The sequence below is a fragment of the Xenopus tropicalis genome, chromosome 2, assembly GCF_000004195.4.
Source record: "Xenopus tropicalis strain Nigerian chromosome 2, UCB_Xtro_10.0, whole genome shotgun sequence".
Taxonomy (NCBI): Eukaryota; Metazoa; Chordata; class Amphibia; order Anura; family Pipidae; genus Xenopus; species Xenopus tropicalis.
Genome location: NC_030678.2, coordinates 76,908,074 through 76,927,972, shown reverse-complemented (window position 1 = coordinate 76,927,972; position 19,899 = coordinate 76,908,074). Strand labels below are relative to the sequence as shown.

The 19,899-nt window shown below is 37.1% G+C and overlaps 2 protein-coding genes across 3 annotated transcripts; one reads left to right on the top strand and one right to left on the bottom strand.

Moving 5' to 3' along the window:
• Positions 1-4,502: 4,502 nt before the first annotated feature.
• c2h1orf232 (chromosome 2 C1orf232 homolog) lies at positions 4,503-11,838 on the top strand. The gene is made up of 5 exons (XM_012957395.3): positions 4,503-4,767; positions 4,870-5,005; positions 5,967-6,047; positions 11,090-11,172; positions 11,250-11,838. The coding sequence occupies exons 2-5, from the start codon at positions 4,922-4,924 to the stop codon at positions 11,473-11,475; spliced, it is 474 nt and encodes a 157-aa protein (XP_012812849.1). The 5' UTR covers positions 4,503-4,767; positions 4,870-4,921; the 3' UTR covers positions 11,476-11,838.
• A 136-nt stretch (positions 11,839-11,974) lies between these two features.
• On the bottom strand, positions 11,975-17,236 carry fam110d (family with sequence similarity 110 member D). Of its 2 annotated transcripts, none has more exons than XM_012957277.3 (2): positions 16,432-16,630; positions 11,975-14,154 (listed from the first exon to the last, which is right to left on the bottom strand). In XM_012957277.3, the coding sequence occupies exon 2, from the start codon at positions 14,072-14,074 to the stop codon at positions 12,941-12,943; it is 1,134 nt and encodes a 377-aa protein (XP_012812731.1). In that variant the 5' UTR covers positions 14,075-14,154; positions 16,432-16,630; the 3' UTR covers positions 11,975-12,940. The 2 variants fall into 2 exon arrangements, with proteins under 2 accessions (XP_012812731.1, NP_001072542.1); NM_001079074.1 differs by lacking the exon at positions 16,432-16,630 and adding an exon at positions 17,065-17,236 and having other exon boundaries at positions 12,806-14,154.
• Positions 17,237-19,899: the final 2,663 nt, after the last annotated feature.

The window sequence follows — 19,899 nt, the reverse complement described above, 5'->3', positions numbered from 1 at the left end:
ACAGGTTCTATACCTGTACTACAAAAAAGAGTATTGCAGATACTACTACAGGAATGGGACCCATTATCCAGAATGCTCAGGACCTAGGGTTTTTTTCTGTAATTTGGCTCTCCATACCTTAAATCCAATAAAATCCAATTTAATCATGAAATATTCCCAATAGGATTGTTTTACCTCCAATAATGATTAATTATATTTTTGTTGGGATCAGGTACAAGGTACTGGAAGTATGTTTTAAAAATATAAATTATTTGATTAAAGCAGAGGCTATGGGAGATGGCCTTCTCATAATTCGGAGCTTTCTGGATAATGGGTTTCTGGATAAAAGGTCCAATACCTGTATATTGTTATCTATCAACCTTCTATATCTGTCTCTGCCTGCCTGCCTGTCTATCTATCCATCTACATATCTATTTATTGTTAAACTCTGTTTGTACTACTATATCATAGCTTGCATCAAGTCTTTAACATGCAGGGAGATGTGAGGAATTATTTATCTGCAGATTCTATTTCCAGACACAGTGCAAGCTCCTGTTCTCGGTTATCAGTTACAGGTGAAACAAGATATCAGACAGCTACAGAGGCAGACAGTATCATGGGTATTAAGAATAAAAATGGCCAAGGAGAAGAATTTAAAAAAAATCATCATGGAAAAGGGTTGTGCCACTAGGTCTAGTAAAACCATGGGACAAATATATCTGTGTGCAACAGACATCCCCAGAAAGTGGAAAGAGTAAATGATAGAAGAAACTGTAGTGCAGTAGCAACTAGAAGATATAACCCAATCTTGAACAGTGATAGAAAACTGGCAACAGCATGAAGAATCATCACAGCATATAATTTGATATTTATGAATTGACTAGGGAAAGTTGCTTAATTTGATATCAATAAATAAATAATAATAATAAATAAATGGTACTGGAAGATTCTTTTGCATATGGAAAAACAAATGAATGCAAAACAATGAGAGCATACACTGATGCTATTCAGAAAGGTACTTCACTAGTGGTAACTGATTTGCAGCAAGTTAACTGGGCCTAAATGAGTCAACATGTATGCAATTTTTTTCCCAATAATGTTTGAATCTTGGTGCATCACCTATAAGTTGTGGTTCATCTAAATTTGTGTGTGCCCGCAACTACACTGTGACTACACCCTGCAATGTGGGTAAAAACATGCCAATTTGCTTTGTGAATGAGCCTTTTGATAAATTAGTATGTGTAAATTAAAAAATAATAATTTGTGAATCCAGCAGCCAGCATATTCTCTTTTGTATTCTGAAAAATGCCAAGTAAATGTTGTTCTCCAGGGTTTAGCAGTACCAAGATCACTGCATGGCAAACTGACTGCTTTAGAATCAACAATGGTCAGTTACTCCAGATACCCCCCATCTGCTATCTGACGTCTCTGTAAAACATGTAAAAAATGTAACTGTAACAGTAGTAGTCACAGTCAGTGTCCCCTCTAAGCAGCGCCGGATTAGTCTTGTGGCCGCCCCTAGTCTGGCCCCATTGGTCACCCCCCATGTGCGCATGCGTGATTGAGCGCCCCCCCCAGGCTTTTTGCGTAAGTGTGCACGCGCAAATGTTTAAAGTCCCATACGGAACAGTGGGGAGAGGTCCCCATTGCTCTGTATGGGAGCCAAATTTAAAAATTTAGTTGCGGCGGGGTGGCATACCACTAAATTTGTGCCGCCCTAGGTCTGGGCCTTTGTGGCCTCGCCACAAATCCGGGCCTGCCTCTAAGCTGTGCACATTTGTGTTGAAAGTTTGCCATATCACCACAGGTACTGAAACATAAGGTTTCCCATCTCAGGATGCAAACGTAAACCATAAAAATAACTCTTTCCCTGATGGTGCACATATTTGATGAGTTCCCTCGCTTCACACATAGGTTGGGGTCACCCCTGTATTCATGATACTTAGGAGATTTTCAGCCTCTTGGATTTCTCTCAATTCCTTAGTCTTTCATTTACTGTTAGTCACCCCCTTTGCTCCTTGCAGTGGCAGACAGCACCCCCAACCCAACACCTTCCACAGAAAGCTAACCTTGGTTCTCTGTATCAAAGCTCAGAGAGACCTGTTTAATCACAATTAGAAAGTGGGCTCCAATATGTGAGCTGGACTAATGCAATGGAAAGTCTGGCTTGCCAGAACAATCCAGGTTCTAGGATTTTCTCTGTTTAGCATTACCTTTTCTGTAGCTTCTGTCTCCTACTGGCATTTTCCTTTAATCACATACATTACTACAGAAATGGCAGAAGGGATATTAGAGGGAACATTGGTCATTTTCATTGGCAGTTACCATATGACAAATTAAGATTAAACCATTTGCTACTGAACTAAATGAAGTCTTTGCAACTTGAATTTTATAATCATCAGCCCATAAAGAGCAGTCCCAGAATTACTTTTTGAAGTACAGGTATGGAACCCATTATGCAGAATGCTCAGGACCTGGGGTTTTCCATATAAGGGGTCTTTCCATAATTCAGATCTCCCAATTTAAGTCTACAAAAAAATATTTAAACAGTAATTAAGTCCAATGGGATTGTTTTTCTTCCAATAAGGATTAATTATATCTTTGTTGGAATCAAGTAGAAGGTTCTGTTTTATTATTACAGAGAAAAAGGAAATCATTTTTAAAAATGTGAATTATTTGATTAAAATGGAGTCTATGGGAGATGGCCTTTCCATAATTCGGAACTTTCTAGATAATAGGTTTCCGTATAAGGGGTCCAATACCTGTATCATACAAATTGCTCAAAACAGAAAAAGAAATCTACTACAGAGGTGGAGCCCTATCCTATACCTGGGTTAGGCAAAGACCATGTTTACAGAAGCACTATATAAATAAAGATAAACATGCATATATACACATATTTGGGTAATGATCAGTGCCAAAACAGAAATAACATTTCTTCTTGATATTTTATATTACATACAAGACAACAAGTTGAATAATCTTGGCTTGTTAAAAAAAAGGGGCCTGGACTTTTGAGTACTGATCTTAGGCTTTATGGACTCAATCATTTTTGTATTAAGGGACACTATTCTTTAAATACTAAAAGACATTTCATATAAAAAAAATCATTGCCACCAACATGGTGGCATGCTGTAAATGATGGCATTCCTGTATTTATGAGTTTTCTAAATAATTGGTCTCCAGATAATAGATCCTGTATTGCAACTATGGAAAAGTACAGTCATCCATAATTCTGGCCCAGTTCACTAAGGGCAGCTGCTGAACACTTAGGCCTAAAGTGGCTTTGGGTGAAATCAGGTCCTAGGTTTGGCATAAAATGAATTAGTGTGCTGAATACAAGTTCTAAAGATGTGCCTTGTTCAGGGTGAATGACAAGATCCCCCTAGTTTAGAATGCTCTATGGTTTTCCTGAATATGCAGGGAAGCCATACTATAGTATGTTAAAGGGCTACTCTATAGGCCAGTATCAGAAATACACATGGCTCTTTGCGGTCAGCACATTTAATGTGCTTATTTGATTCTTGGCCCTGTTTGTATTCATTGTTTAGTTTTTTTGGTATAAAAAGTCAATTTAAAAACTGTCCCTGATGTGCATTTGTTGTGTAATAGGAAAATTGTATTTAAATTTCCACTAGGTAATGGGAGTCTCATCCCATGGAATTTATTGCATTAAAGAGGTGGTTTACCCTTAAGTTAACTTTTAGTACGTTAATTATGTAGAATAGTTAATTCTAACCAACTTTTTAATTGGTCTTTGCTTTTTCTATTGTATAGTTTTTGAATTAATTGCCTTATTCTGATTCTTTCCAGCTTTCAAATGGGGGTCACTGACCCCATATAAAAACGAATGCTCTGTAAGGCTACACATTTATTGTTATTGCTACTTTTTATTGCTCATCTTTTTATTCAGGTCCTCTCCAATTCTCCGTAATTTGGACCCTAGCAGCCAGATCGCTAAAATTGTAAACTGCAGATCAGTTGAATAAAAAACTCAAAACCAACAAATAATAAAAAATGAAAACCAATTGCAATTTGCCATAGAATATCACTCTCTACATCATGCTAAAAGTTCATTGAAAAGTGAACAACCCCTGTAAATCTTGGCACCATATGCAGGATAATAATTTTCCATAAGAATCTCTCTTCATTTTACTTGCAATACTATCAATCAGTACTCTTACATTTCTCATTTATTTGTCCATTTTTTTCTTGTATTAGATCGTTTCAACTGCATGAGGGCACAGCGATTGGTAATTCCACAGTAGCTCATAATTATTAACCACAAGCCTCCCATAACATAACAGACTAGTGGAAGCCTTTACCAGCAGAACACAATGCAAGATGATTTGGTTTGTTGTATAGTCAAGGTTAGTGACAGTTTTGTCCTCTCCCCGTGCCTTATGCAGAATTAGTCTACTAGCTTATAACAAGCATGCTATCTAATTTCTCTTCTATGAACTGCTTCATGTAACATTAATGAAGTCACACGACCTGTGTGTGAGAGCCAATAGGGGCCAGGGAACCCTGCACCTGAGATGTTATCCATAATTTGCAGCACTCATGTCACTTGGTGCACCAGCTGGTAATTGGGAGGTTTTCTGTGCATTGGCAGACCTTGGGATAGATGCAGCGGGCAACCCACAAATTTAACAGTGTTGAACTACAAACCAATATTTCAACTTCCCTGCAGTAGCCAGCGGAATTAGCACTAAACTCTGAACAGTGCAAGGCACTCTGCACGCACAGATACTCTGTACACCTGAGGAAACTATCAACATTGCAGAAGTATTTTTTAAATTTTTAAAACACTTTATATTTTATATGAAAGAATTATTTGTGCATTTGCATTCAACCCAGGAGGATTCACTGTGGTGTTACTTATTCCAGATTGCCTAAACCATCGCTATCTGAACTCCCTACACAATATCAGTCCAATACCATGAGTCAGAATTTCTGGAAATTATATAGATCAAAAGTTTTGCAGACGTTCAATGCAGAACAAGAAGAAGAACCCAAGGAAGAGGTAAGAGGGAAGGGAGAGCGAAGCAGAAGGTAAGAGGGAATAGGCAGAGCTAGTGCTGATTGCCAAAAGAAGGTCCCTGGGTATTAATGAGCAACACTGGGCAAATTTAAACCTTGGGAAGTAATATACAGAAATCAATTAGTAATTATCTTCAATTAATTATTGTTCAATCAGCTGCAGGTAGAACAAAGCAAAAATGATTGGTTGTCATGAGTTACTGTCCAGGTAACAATTTGTCCAGTATTAGTAAAACAGTTTGACTCTGGGGGTGAAGCATGAAAGAGTAAGTGTAAGGACCATAGGGCTTCAGCTGGAAAACCCTGGGGGAATTTCAGAGTTGGAATGGAACTTTGTTTTAAGCGCACAAATGATAGGCATCTTTCCTATACCTGAACTGTGTACAGGTGGAGAGTTTCTTGCAATAAGGGAGTAAGGGACACATTAGACATGCAATAGAAAAAAAGGGAATAAATGTTTATCCTACTTTCATTTTAGTATAACTTTTTTGTACAACATATCAATATATCGAAAATCCATTTAAAAGCCCTGTTATAAACATAATATATGTAGATCGGGTCTTCCTAAATTAGAGGCTCTGTTGCATTACATTTGCTCATGATACTGCAATTTACATTTGGTTCTACTGTATCTTAAGGGGAGTGACAGAGCATAAATATAAAGATGTAGTGGGATAGAAGTTAGGAACACTACACAAACAATGTTAGGGAGACCAATTTAGTTAAAATATTGTAGTGATAATAAGGAAGGGAGACTAAAATCAGTGTAATGCTTATGAATGAACAACTTGAAAGGACAACTTGCACAGAGTGAGGACAAAAAAGAAGGAAACAAAGGAAAACATACAATGCTATGAGTATATAAAAAAGCAAGGTATGGAGAGAATATCAGATAATCCAGGGCAAGACTGTTCTGCAATTGTTTATCTTGCCTTGCATTACAGAGCGATACTGTGGAAATGATAGAGCAAGAAAATCCTGAAGTGGAGACCGAAGGGTTAAATATGTCCCAGCTCGCCCGAAAGGTATAGAATAACCACATTCACCTTATGTGTTTTACCATGCACAGCATCACATCATTTTGTAAAGCTGCTTGAGAGATCTCTTTACATGTTTGGGGCAACAGGTGTCAAATAAATGATATTCACAATAGTCCAAAATACAAGAGATGAACAAATGATTTGTATGGAAACATTATTTTTCAGGATTCACCTCTCTGTAATACTTAAATAGTGCAAACAGCATTTCTTGAATAATCTAATAAGGGAGAAATATGGTTAAGTTAAATATAGGTAAGTTTTGTTTGCTATATTGTTGTAACAAATTGGCACTAAAATGTATCAGGATTTAGTATTTTTTGTAGTATTTTGCCTTTAATACACAAGAACTATGTATAATCTGTAAAATATATCATTATAGTTGACAAGAGCCATGAATATCATGGAAAATATATTCATATGCTTAGCGACATCATCAGTTCTAATCAGTGCTTAGTGATGTCATTTCTGTTACATGACTCACTGAAACTTGTGTATTGTAATAAATAATGTACTCCATGTTATAAAATATAAAAGTTTTAGACATAACCTTGGAGTTCCTTGACTTGTAATATACTTATATAATATACTTATACTTTACTTCACAATAGGAAGCTCTGGGCGACTTCGGGAAAACGAAGCATCCCATATGTTTTCACACCGACGTAGGAAAGCATTTCCAGGAGATTAATGGCTTGTGCTAGGAAAAATATATTGTGGGCGATTAATCTACTCGCCTGCAGTGATGTAACTATAGAGGAAGCAGTCCCTGGGTCACTGGGGCCCCAGACTGTACAGTCTGCTACTTCATTTATTCACTGGCATTTCTCCCAGTTTCAGCACTGTGTATATGCATTTAAGCACACATTTATTGGTGCTTGAATTATACATGTTAACAAACATATTAAGTACTTATAAGTCAGGGACCTTTTAAGGTACCAGTGAATCCATGGCAAATATTTCAATGGTAGGTCACCAATTCTCACCCAGTCATGGGTGCAGATAAAATGACAAAATGGGGGTGACACAAGGATACAAGAACAAAAGCAAGGATATTAAATAACCATTATGCAGAGCTCTTCCAGTTGATTAACATGAGGCATCTGTCATCTCTACCAGATGCTTCAGTTTAAAGTTATACCAAATGAAATGTCTGCTGTTCCCTGTCCTGGTTCCCTGGGCAAATGCCCCATTTACTCATTTATTGAAACCGCCCTGCCATGAATGAAAGGGTTGCAAACTAAGTTCATCAGTAAAGTTGCTTTTTATGAAAGGGAGGGATATAATAATGAGAAAATGCCCAAATGTTTTTAGGTGGACCTGTACAAGATACAAAGATGTGTTAAAAAACTGTTGAAATGTTAAATGTTAGCCAGTTTTTACATCAGTGTAATTCTTTTTGACCAACAACACTAATTGAATTTCTAGCAAACTTAAGTATGGCATTTCTAGAAGAGAACAATGCTTACTGAGGCATACATCATTTCAGGAAGAACTAGGGCCTGTTGTGGCAGTGGTTTCCTCATGAGAGAATCAAGAGCTGATGCTTGGCAGGCAAGGGATTATTCATTACTACAGTTCTCTCCAAGAGAACTGTGCCAATCAAAATGTGATACTGCTATGAGCTTTAAACATTTTTGCTCAGTAATGAGAAGCAAGTATTCTACTATTTTCAATAGCCTACAGATAAGATTACAAACATATTTGTCAGTACAAGAAGTATGATCAATCCCTCTCATTTAATTACAATATGTATAAGGTACTATGTAGAGAATAATCTATTTCAATTTCTTTGCAACTTTTCAGAATAATTAAGAGAATGTAGGCCCTCCCTATAAATATCATCTTTACCAGGTTCATATTGAGGGTTTTTTCTGCCACAATAGTCTCCCACTCTAATGTCTTACTGCAGGCTCCAATACTAGAACTACATGATGTGTACATAGCCTTATTGTTTAAGGCTACTGTAAAAGCACCCATGATGTTCTGAAAGCGCTGTGAGGCAACCTGTGAGAGACTTTTTCTTACATGGCACTTTATCGGGGACGGCATTACAAACATCACCTTTATTTTTCTACTAAATGTTTTTTCCAGGTAGTATTTAAATTCAAAATGCTTCAGAGTTACTCTTGTGAACAACTCTACTCAGATACAGGTGAACACAAAACTTCATAACTTATTGAGGTGACTAGCATCCCAGAGAATGGGCAGGAACTCACAGGTAACTCTCTAAGAAGGATTAAACACAGAAGCAGAATATCTTGAAAGCAGATTGAAATTCCAAAATTTCCATTTTAAATTATTTCAGTTTGAAATAAACTTTATAGTGATTGTTCTTCTGTGTGATTGTTGAAGTTGATTAAAGATTTCCATGTTTTACTTTTTGTAGATCTATAATAGGGATCTCAGCCTTGCCACTGGGTTAGACTTTACAGCACAAGTTTGTTTTAATAATTAATTGAACAAAATCAGACATTCTGTCCATACAAAATTGCACAGCTGTCAATAGCATCTATTTCATTCCTTGGTCTTATTTATCAAGGATTTGTTGTCAAATAAAAGCCACAGCCGCCTTCCTGATGTTACAGTGCAACTCTAACCAAATTTGTTAATTTAGAAAAGATAACATTAGGCAAGTGACTCGAGCAGTGTGCCAGACTTGATTTATGTCATGCTTGGACCTCTCCCCTTCCTTTTTCCTGTGCAATACACAGACACACTATGTTTACATGGCATACCTTATGAACAAAAATAACATAAATTAATAAATAACATTGTATCCTGAGGGGTGTAAAATTAGTATTCATTCGTTAATAGAAAACTGTTAGTCATTTTCAAGTGATTTCTTTGGATAACAACATGATCATGCTTACTGAACTGTATAACAAAGGTGCTCCGTGAGGAATATCCTTGAACAAATTCAGAAAACAAAGAACTCCTCAATGATTTAGATCCAGATCCAGATACCAGGCCAGGTATGAACAAGGCACTGAGACTAGATGGAATACACCCTCACTAAACGAGTTTAGCATTCAGCATTTGTTAGCTCCTGCACTTGAGATGTAAAAATATGTAACCACTTATACCCTTAATAGCAGTGCACTAGGCAAAATCATAATGAAAAAGGATCTTCAAGTCCTTGCAGATAATAAACTTGGCTGTAGCAAACAATGCCAGGCAGCGACTGCAAGGGCAAACAAGGTTTTGAGCTGTATTAAAAGGGACATAATATAGCGGGAGGAGGGGGTCATTGTTCCAGTTTATAGAGTGCTGGTAAGGCCCCATCTAGAATATACCCTGCAGTTTTGGTCCCCAGTGCTCAAATTGGATATTACTGAATAAGAGAAAGTCAAAGAGGCGCTTAAAGTGGGGATATGATAACTATGTATAATTATATAAGGGGATATATGATAATCTTTCTGATTATTTATTTACCAGTAGATCCATCCAGCAGACACAATGGCATCCATTCAGATTAGTAGAAAGAAGGTTCCATCTAAATATTTGGGAAAGGTTCTCTCCCTGAATCAGTTGTACTGGCAGATAAATAAATAGATGGCTTTTTAGCAAGCGAGGAAATACAGGGTTATTGAAAGTAGCTCCTAGTACAAGTTGATGCATTTGCCAATCTTGGAATCAGGAAACAGTGTTTCCCCTCTGAGGCAAATTAGAGAGGCTTCAGAAGGGTTTTTTTCCCTTCCTCTGGATCAACTAGCAGTTAGGCAGTTTTCATATAGATATAAAAGGTTAAATTGATGGGCGTATGTTATTTTTCAACTTAACTTACTGTGTAGCTATGGGCCACTAACACCTAACACCTGCAGAAAACAAAAGATTTTCCTAAACTGTATTTATTCTCCACTAGTCATTAGATAGAACAGCATAACAAAAAGGTATAACATTTTATATTTACAAAGTTACAAAGTTAATTTTCTGTATATATGTGAATGTATGTATTTAAAGAGTAGTATTCCAGTTATACAGAAAAGCATCACTTAGCAGCCATTAATTCACATTTTTTATACTAAAATATATATATATATATATATATATATATATATATATATAGATAGATAGATAGATAAATAGAGAGAGAGAGCGAGAGAGAGAGAGAGAGATCACCTTAGCTAAGTAACTCCTCAGCATTCACACCTCTGTAAGTATCAGGTGTCTCCTCTCTGAAGAGTTATAATGTGCCATTATGATTGGATTAGTGGAAGAGTTTATTTGCTAAGGACTTCCCAGTTTAACAGAAGAAGCTGCTCGGATGAGTAGTGAAACGTCTTCAATGATTACTTAGATTTATTTATACTAGATATACCATGACCCTGATGAATGAAAATCTTCATCGCCAATGATGGGACTAACTTACCCTTGAAAATGTGTGAAATAGAGAACAATTAGGGGATTAACTTCCCCTTGAAGCTGGGTGAAACTGAAAACAATGAGGGGGTTAACTTCAGCATGAGTTCAGGGCTTAGAAGCCTATTTATGAAATGGTGAACTCTAAATTTAACCCATTGATAAATATGCTTTTAAAAATTCCATAGGAGTGAATAGAATGTGATTTGATAAATCTGTCCCTTAGTGATTCTGTAATGGCTGAAACCCTGCATAAAGTTATTCACATTTCTTTCAATAGTAGTACTACTGCTAGTAATGTTATATGTTCGTGTGCACTAATGTGCTACTTTGTAGAGTATTATAATCCTTGTTACAGATACTAGATTATGTAAATTAGTATTGCTACTCCATGCTCTAAATCTAAACTGTTTGAGCTGGGCCCCTTTTCCACTGATTGTTTTGGTTTTGTCTATAATACTGTTAGTGTTCTCCCCATTTTCTTGAATTGTATTGCTCAGGGTCATAGTCAATTCAGCCCTATTGTGTTCTGGTACATGCTAGTGTTTTGGTAATAGTCTGCTTCATATAATAATGTAAGTTTTACTGACATATAGTTTATGGCATTTCTATTTTGTTCTGTTTGTGCTCTAGTGATAGATAGCATTGTAACATCTAACCACCCATAGGTTCAAGGTGCACTTGGTTGGAGAAGTGTTGCTTCCCTTTTCACTAAAGAAGAAGAACAGCAACCAGAGCAAGTAGAAGAACAGTAAGTATGAGTTAAGATACAATCAAGTTCAATAATAGCAAACATGATTTTTAATATCACCCTTCAATCTCTTGCAGATCTCCCGATGAGCCCAAAGAAAACCCACCTCAAAAGCGTTCCTCAGCACTATGGGATGTGTTTGCTAATAAGTGGCAGCAGAGCTCTGCTGAACGATCAGAGGCAAGGGGTGTCCTGGCAGAACCTCCGGAAGAACCCAATGAAGTCCAGCAGCCAGAAGAAACACCCTTTAGGTGGGGGTTTCTTACCAGCAAAATTGCTGAGTTAAGGAGCAAGAACACTTAAAAGCCCTAGCCCTGAAAAGCCTCATCACTATGAACTCCTGAGGAGTTATGTCACTTGAGCCATTCCCTCAAGCTGCTGTGTCAACAAATTATGCCTTGGAGAGTTTTATCAGCTTGGTCTTCCTCCAAAAGGCTGTACAACTTAAGATACCCAGCAAATGGCTATGCAACTTGATTCCTCACTTAACAAAAACACTTCTGACTCACATATAAATGTATTCTGTTCTGCAAAGTCATAACCTGTCCTCAGTAAAATCTGGTACTTATTTTGTTTGAGATACATGAGCAGGACACACATTATCTTATTTTCTGATGTGTATTGCTTTGTTGTGCATTCCAGGCTCTGAAGTAAAATTCTATTCCCAAATCTGAGTGATTACATTCTGTGGGGGGGGGAGGTTGGGAAACACGCTTTGATGTGCTTAGGGCAAAAGGCAGCTTGTGATGTATCAGTAGATCACAGTATCCCAGCACTGTTCATGACAAACTCTATTAGATCACTATTATATGTATTTTTATTATTCAGATTTACAAAAGACTGGATTAAAAAGGAGTGAGGTAAATTTTAAATGGGTAAGGGTAATATGTGCAAAAAAAGTAGTTAAGTGCCATTTTTACTTTGCCCTTTGTGTTGTGACCTGAAGTGAAAAATCTTTGCACCTCCCCTTGTAAGCAGAATTTCATACTGAAGGGATGGGAGGTGCGTCATTCAGAACATGCAAGGCAGGGAACACAAGGGCACCCTGGTTCTCTGTACTTGCTTATGGTAATAAGCACAGGTTTCCTTTGCATGTGTGAGATGTGCTTTTGTACACTTAATTTGGCACAGGGGAAAAGCAGCCATCAACTGATATTGGTACTAGTACAATATTTTCTGTATGGGACCTGCTAGCACTTGCATCCTACCTTTGATAAATGAGCCATACTTTGTTTTCTCTCTGTATAACGTAATGAAGTATATTATTCATGGCAGTATAACACTGAAGGTGGTTTATCCTAATCTGATAAACTGGATAGGATTCTACTTAATATAAAAAAACAAGGTCAATGCAACCTTCATATAACGTGAGATACATTATTTACCCATAGCATTTATATATCACATTAAAAAAACACATATACGCATATACAAACATCATATTCTTACCTGAAACAGGGCAGCATACAAAGACCTAGTGAAAGACTAGCAAATTGACAGGTAAACCATTCATATTGCTGGTGGACAGTAATATTAAATCCTCTGTATTGTTTCAAGCCTAAGGAATGAGACGCACTTCTAACCCCTCCTAAAGCCACCCTGAACAGTGAGATTAACTGGACATTAAGATAAGTATATTTAAAATGCATTTAATCACATATAATTTAATTTTCCGACAGTTTATGATAATTGTCGCTCTTTTTTCACGTGATTCGCATCTGTTGCTTCTTTTTATATGTCTATTGGTGGTTTAACTTCTGACATCTTCTCACACTGTAGATTCTCTGGATTTATTGTTTTCTCTGTGAAAATTTATAGACCTGGCATTATGGCAGCTGTAAATCCATTTTATTACTCGAGCATTTCTCTCAATAACAGATACTGGAGTTCTTTCTTCTTTAACTTCCTCATGTAAGACCACACTTCTTCCACTAATCCTGTCCACAGATTCTAAACTTCCAATTGTTGTATCCCCACCAAGTTGATACACATTATCCAGCAAGTCCAGGAGGCTCCCCTCTAAGCCACAACTCTCAAAAAAATGTTGAACATCAGAAGGGGAATGCTCTTTTGACACTGCCTCTTGTGGGGCACCAAAAGTAGGAACCTGGCACATTAAAGACTCATCAGTTTTTTTCTGTGCCCTGGGAGAGTTTGGACTTTCCTGAGAACATGGCTGGGAAGAGCCCTGTGCAAGAGGAATCCTTCTTTTTAGCAGTGGAGTGTTTTGAAGAAGCCGGTTTACCAGTCCACCACTACTCTCATTGTTTTCCTTTTCATTTTGAACGATATCCCTCCTCTGGCGGTAAATTATTAGGGAATCAGGACGGTGTTGACGCTTCCCACTAACCCGACGCATTGAAAAAGGTTGGGTCACTGGGGATCTAGGTGAAGGGACTACCTTGTTATCTTGCCTAGGCTCACCTATTTTTTGGACTGTGTAGCTTGTGCAATTAACATTAGGAGTTTTATCTGACTGTGGTTCACTAATGTGTAACTTAACAGACATGTCAGAGGGTATGGTAGCAGAGGAGGCATGTTCTGTCTTCAAACTTAAAGCCTTGCGTTGCAGAAGGGGAGTTCCTGACATGGCAGTGGTTGAGCTTGTAATGTACATTTGTTCTGTCCTTTGCTCAGAGTCAACATGACGTTGCAGAGTTCTAGGCTGTATTATTGGACTCAGGCTGCAGCTGGCAGTATGTTTGGTCTCTGGGTTGTGGTTGTGATTTGACTGAATTGATCTACGTAACAAAGTTGGGGAAAGGGTGGCATTTATAGCAGGGTTTTGCCTTTGTTCTCGGACTTGTGGAGTCTTAACATATTTGGCTTTATCAGCCTCCAGTCGGTCAAATGCTGTAATGCCTTCTATTGTTCGATGCAATCGAGGAGACTTAGGGTTCATGATGACTTTCAGATTCCAATTGCACTTGCCAGTCGATCATCTCAAATCATTTACTTAGAAAGACATGAAGAACACAATCACTGAAAAACAAATTAAAATAAAACAAAAACAGGTATGATTTAATGCATAATAAGCTGTGTATGCAATGCATTTTATTTATCAGATTTTATTTTTTTACATTATTAAACTTTCGCTTTTGTAGTTCTTCAGTTGGTGATTACCTTCAGTATGGTATTTTGGTTCACTAACCCACTAACCCTAAGCACCAGGCTGCAATATGAATGACAGGCTGGATAATGTACAGAAAAAGGGCCAATGAGCAAAGGCAAAAATGACAGAATTAATGTCAATAATTATTGCAAAAAAAAAGCAGCCTCATTATAAATCCTCACTATTGTTGCTTTAGGCAATAATCCTACCAACTAGATGGTATTTAAATACAGATTGACAAAATAAAAAGTTAACCAAATTAGAACCCATGAACAATATGCAGCCTTGAACTATGTATGCAGTAAAAGTTAATTTTTAGTTAAACTTTACATTTTTTACCAATATACGTGAATATCTAACAGTGTGATAACAACATTCCTTCACTACCTTATTCATGTAGAAATCCTTAGGCTTTATTTGCCATTATGAATTAAATTCAAAGTATGATCTTTAACCTACAATGCCACACATTGCCCCTGAACCATCCTCGATGCGTAAATGTGTTGTGAAACACTTCTTATCTAAACTCACTTTATTTCCAAAGGAACTTAGACTGACTCCTGTCAACCTTTTGCATAGTGTTTTTTAAAACCACTCCATTTTATTCTACACAAACTGTGGATCTGGCTCCCTTTAGGTTAATGGAAAACCAAAGTGATTTAGATTGTTTTGCCACCCACAAATTTGTGCCTCTGTGGGCTGGGGTTAAAACTCTGGAAACTGCCCCTCAATTTACTTAAATAAGAATTGCTTGCAAAAGCCTGCAGCTGACTGGAGCTTATTTTTCAAAAAAACGCATCACTTGACTGCAATTGGCTCTTGTAGAGCATTTACATTTGCATTTACAAGTTAATGGGTGGTGATTTCAAAAGTTTCTTTCCCCACACACAGTGCTACCAAATGCCTTGAATGTGCAAAAGAAGTGGCTGGTTAACTTAGCCTGAAGGCCAGTCAAAGTTAAAACTGGGGCAAATTCAATCAGTTGCCGAAAAAATTCTTGCACCATTACATTTTAAAGGTAAAATAACTAATTTGTATTATAAAGCTTATAAAGCTTTGCTTACTGCCCCCTCACCAAATCTTGATAGCACTTTCACACATCCTGGCTGAGGTCTGGGGTAAATATCCATTAACAAAGATTTTGGTGTTGCTGTCTGTTCTAAGCATATAATGGGTTAAAAAATAAAGCAGCAATAAAAATGCAAATAAATGTTGTAAGGAATAGTTTTGATGTTGTTACATGATCTACTGCTAGGCATTTCATAGATTTGTGTGGCACAATATTCTTTCTTCTGTTATATTGTGAGATGAAGCTGCAATGTAGAAAACCAACTCGTTTGAAGCAATAATTGCATTCATCTACACATAAGCTCTCAGTAGGTAATGATCTTGGTTCTCAAGCAGGCACTTTATTACATAAAAGCCTCTTCTTGCAACCAAAAGCAGTAACAGTTTAGGAAATACACTACCCCCATAAAACACTTAAACCTTAAACTACTTTAGAATACAGAGGCACAGTCAGAAAGTGTACAGGAGTTGTATCTTATGAATTCCTCTAAAATAATATTTTTTCTATAAAATAATACAGTTTTGAGCACCTTTATGCTTTTGGTTTCATGTGTACTGCCACAAGTTTTTGCACACTTTAGAATAATCTCATGTCATGAAGGGGAGAATTAAGTTGATCATCAGTCTGATGCCCACTTTCACATGGCACCCAATAATGCTGCATAGTTATTTTATCTAGAAGATGGTACTGCATGCAAAACAGAGGGTGACAGTTCTTTGCAGAGAAACTGAAGCACACAGCACTTGGTCAGTATATTATAAAGCAACAACATAGCAAATAAATTGATTGCATGTATGTTGTTTTAGCAGGACCAGCCACAATTAATATTGTTGTTTATATAAATGCATGCCTATAATGGTCAGTGCATGGCAAGCTTAGTAATTTGAAAAACATATTTACACAATATACATATTTGGAAAAGCCTATGCAATGCAGAGAAAGAATGAAATACAGCATGCAAAAAGCAAATTTAAGGTAAATATGTCACTGAAAGGGACAGTAATGATAGAAATAAGATCTGAAGTACTGTCCAATAAATCAAGGCCCCTTCTAATCAGATAGGAAAACCAGAACTCACCTTTGTATCAGAGTGATACCTCCTTTCTCTGCTAAAAACAGAAAGCCAGGCTCCAAAGAGACAGAGATTTAAAAAATGTTAAAACAGCTGGGACCAGCCAGGAATAGCTAGGAATCTGTAGGACGGGCAGTTTCTCTGACCAGGAAAGGAGACTGGACCTAGGCCAGCCATGTCTAGCTGTAGAATCATCATCCTAAATACATGCACAAATACCCATCCATGGAATAAATTCATGAGAAGGCCACCCATGCAAGCTGTATCAGTGCAAATGAATCTATGCTGTAACAAAATTACAGTCTCAAAGGAGGAAAACAAATAACTAAGAATGGAAAAACTAAAACTAAATAAAAAAAAATAAATGGCAGATCAGAATTAGATCAAACAGAAGATATTGGTAAACTATTCCACTCCTATACAATCATGGGCAGGCTAGAATACAACAAGACCAGGCCAATTTATAAGATTTAGAACACTATTGATGCAACATATTTCATTATAACAAAAATTCAGGTCCACAATACACTAACAGTGTTTCAGTGGCGCTGGCTGACATTTAATGTTACGTACTGTAAGAAGAATTGGTAAGCACATTTTGCCTAATGATGCAAGACTGGGACACTCTTACAATCTCACCTTCAGTGTTGAGCCAGGATCCAAATCCAGATATGGTAAGAATCACTGCAAAGCATTAGCATACAAACAGGAGGAAAGGTGTAACTGTTACTAAAGGTGTTGGTAAATTTAAGGTGGAGAAAAGTAAGGGGCGCTAGAAGGTGTGTTCTAACGTCAGAGGAGCATCGATCGGTCAAGCTTAAGGACTGAGACAGGGCACTGACTGCAGTCACTGTCACAGGGTGTCAGAGGTTTTCACAGGAAGTCTCCTCCCTTTCCACATGGAGTCTCTCTTCTGGTTATGACTTTGTCCTCTGCAATTAGATCCTTCTCCAATAGCATTAACCCATTCTACTGTCTGAAAGTATTGTGGACACAGTGGCACTACAAATATTGTGAGATTTAGATTATCTAAACCGATAAGAGACTGGTAAAAAACAGAACTGTTAAGTCAAGAGTTTCTGTCAAGTTAGGCAGAAAGGTTGAGAGATTTAAGAGGCCAGTTCCCTTAACATTATAGGCATAGTGTATAGATCTTTCAGAACTGAAAAGGTTAATGGTCATAGAGCTCACACCCTCTATGTTAACAGCCCTGATTCACATTGTGTAGATATCAAATAGCAAGGCTGTCTAGGGCAGGAAGGAGCAGGTGAATAAACAAGCAAGCGCCAGTTTTAAAGGAAACTTGTGCTTAAAAAAACATTTATATATTTTTAACTTGTTTCCATGTAATAAGAAAAGTCTGGAGACATTATGAGTTAAAGTGACTGTGCTACAAAATATTTTATCAACATAGAACTTACATTAGGAATTAATTCAGCATTATGTGCTGACACTGAGTAATCATTCAGCCCCATCATTTGTCCAGTTTTGTCTAGATAAATATTGACCATTGTGTGCCATACAGAGCCTGGAAAAACAAAACTGTACAATTTGCACAAATGTGCAACTGTGATGCCTTTGCATTTTTAAGTAGCCAACATTTTAGCTTATCTACAGTACATACTGATATATATATATATATATATATATATATATGTGTGCTTTTAGTCAGTAAAAGGCAGCAATGTCATAAAATATTATAAAAAGGCTAATGAATTTCTTTAAAAATAACAGATAAGTAAAAACCAGAAGGGTTGTTTTACAATCACAAACAGTAGTTTAGTGATCACAGTGACTTGTCCAAACCAGCATGGTGACTCAAATTTTGGTCTTGACCCCCTGGTTAAGATCCATATATTAAAGGCTGTGACTTTTAGAAGTCCAGCAAAACTGGTTCATAATTGTCCAGCGGTTCCCAAACCTTGGGGTTGGCCCTAACAGGGGTGAATGTTAAGTAAATGTTTCCATTTCTTGTATTTTTATGTGGATCTCGGCTACATGTGCCTGCACCCAAGCGTATTCAACTCATTCGGGCACAGGTAGTGGGATTTTAAGTGTATGGTGTATGGAGCGTTTTTCGGCTTGCTGAAAATATGCGCTATATGCTTCCTGTGGCATAAGCCTAAAGGAACAGTAACACCAAAAAGTAAAGTTTTTTTTTAAGTAATTAAAATATAATATACTGTGTCCCTGCACTGGTAAAAGTTGTGTGTTTGCTATAGTAACCCTACTTTAGTTTATATAAATAAGCTGCTGTGTAGCCATGGGGCAGTCATTCAAGCTAAAAAAAAAAGGCACAGGTTACATAGCAGATAATGGATAACCTCTGTAGAATACAAGTGTTTTATCTGTCTGTGCCTTTTCTCATTTGAATGACTGCCCCTGTGGCTATACAGCAACTTTGTTTATATAAATTTATGGGGAAAACACACCAGTTGTACCATTGCATGGCAGCAGTACCGTGTGTTACTGTTCCTTTAAATTCTAAAGCTGATTACACTGGTTTCCAAGCTGCCGTGTACTAATAACCTAGATGAATTACTAATCAGCCTTGTTTTGTGACATTTATATCTATATATACAGTATAATTTTAATCGGCCCCTAAGCTCAGTAACTGGCAGCAGCATTAAGCATGTGCAGTCAGCAAAAAAAGAAGCTGAGGAACTACTGTGTGCATATTCAGAAGCACGGATCTTCACTGCTGCGGTTGCCTTGGGCAGCTACAGAACCCCAAAACATAATATGCAACAATTCTGCCCTACTTCTTTAGTTAAAGGGCAGCATTACCTTTGTTATAGAATTGCCTATTCAAGAAACTTTTCAATTGGTCTTCATTATTTATTTCTTATAGTTTTTGGTCTATTTGCCTTTTTCTTCTGTTTGCAGCTTTCAAATGGGGGTCACTGACCCCAGCAGACAAAAAATTATTGGTCAGTGAGGCTATAGTTTTATTTTTATTGTTACTTGTTATAACTTGTTTTTCTATTCAGGCCCTCTCCTATTCATTACCATCCTCTAATTCAAACTGCTCCCTGGTCGCTAAGGTAATTTGGATCCTAGCAACCAGAAAGCTGCTAAACAAGAAGTGAAATAACTAAAAAACTACAAGTAATAAAAAATTAGGACCAAGTGTAAATTGTCTCAGAATATTACTTTTTACAATCATACTAAAAGTTAAAGGAACAGTAACACCAAAAAATGAAAGTGTATAAAAGTAACTAAAATATAATGTGCTGCTGCCCTGCACCGGTAAAAGTTGTGTTTACTTCAGAAAGTCTACTATAATTTATATAAATAAGCTACTATGTAGCCATGGAGGGCAGCCATTCAAAGGAGAAAAGGCACAGGCACATAGCAGATAACAGATAAAACAATATTGTATTCTACAGAACTTATCTGTTACCTGCTATGTAACCTGTGCCTTTTCTCCTTTTTTCCAGCTTGAATGGCTGCCCCCGTGGCTACACAGCAGCT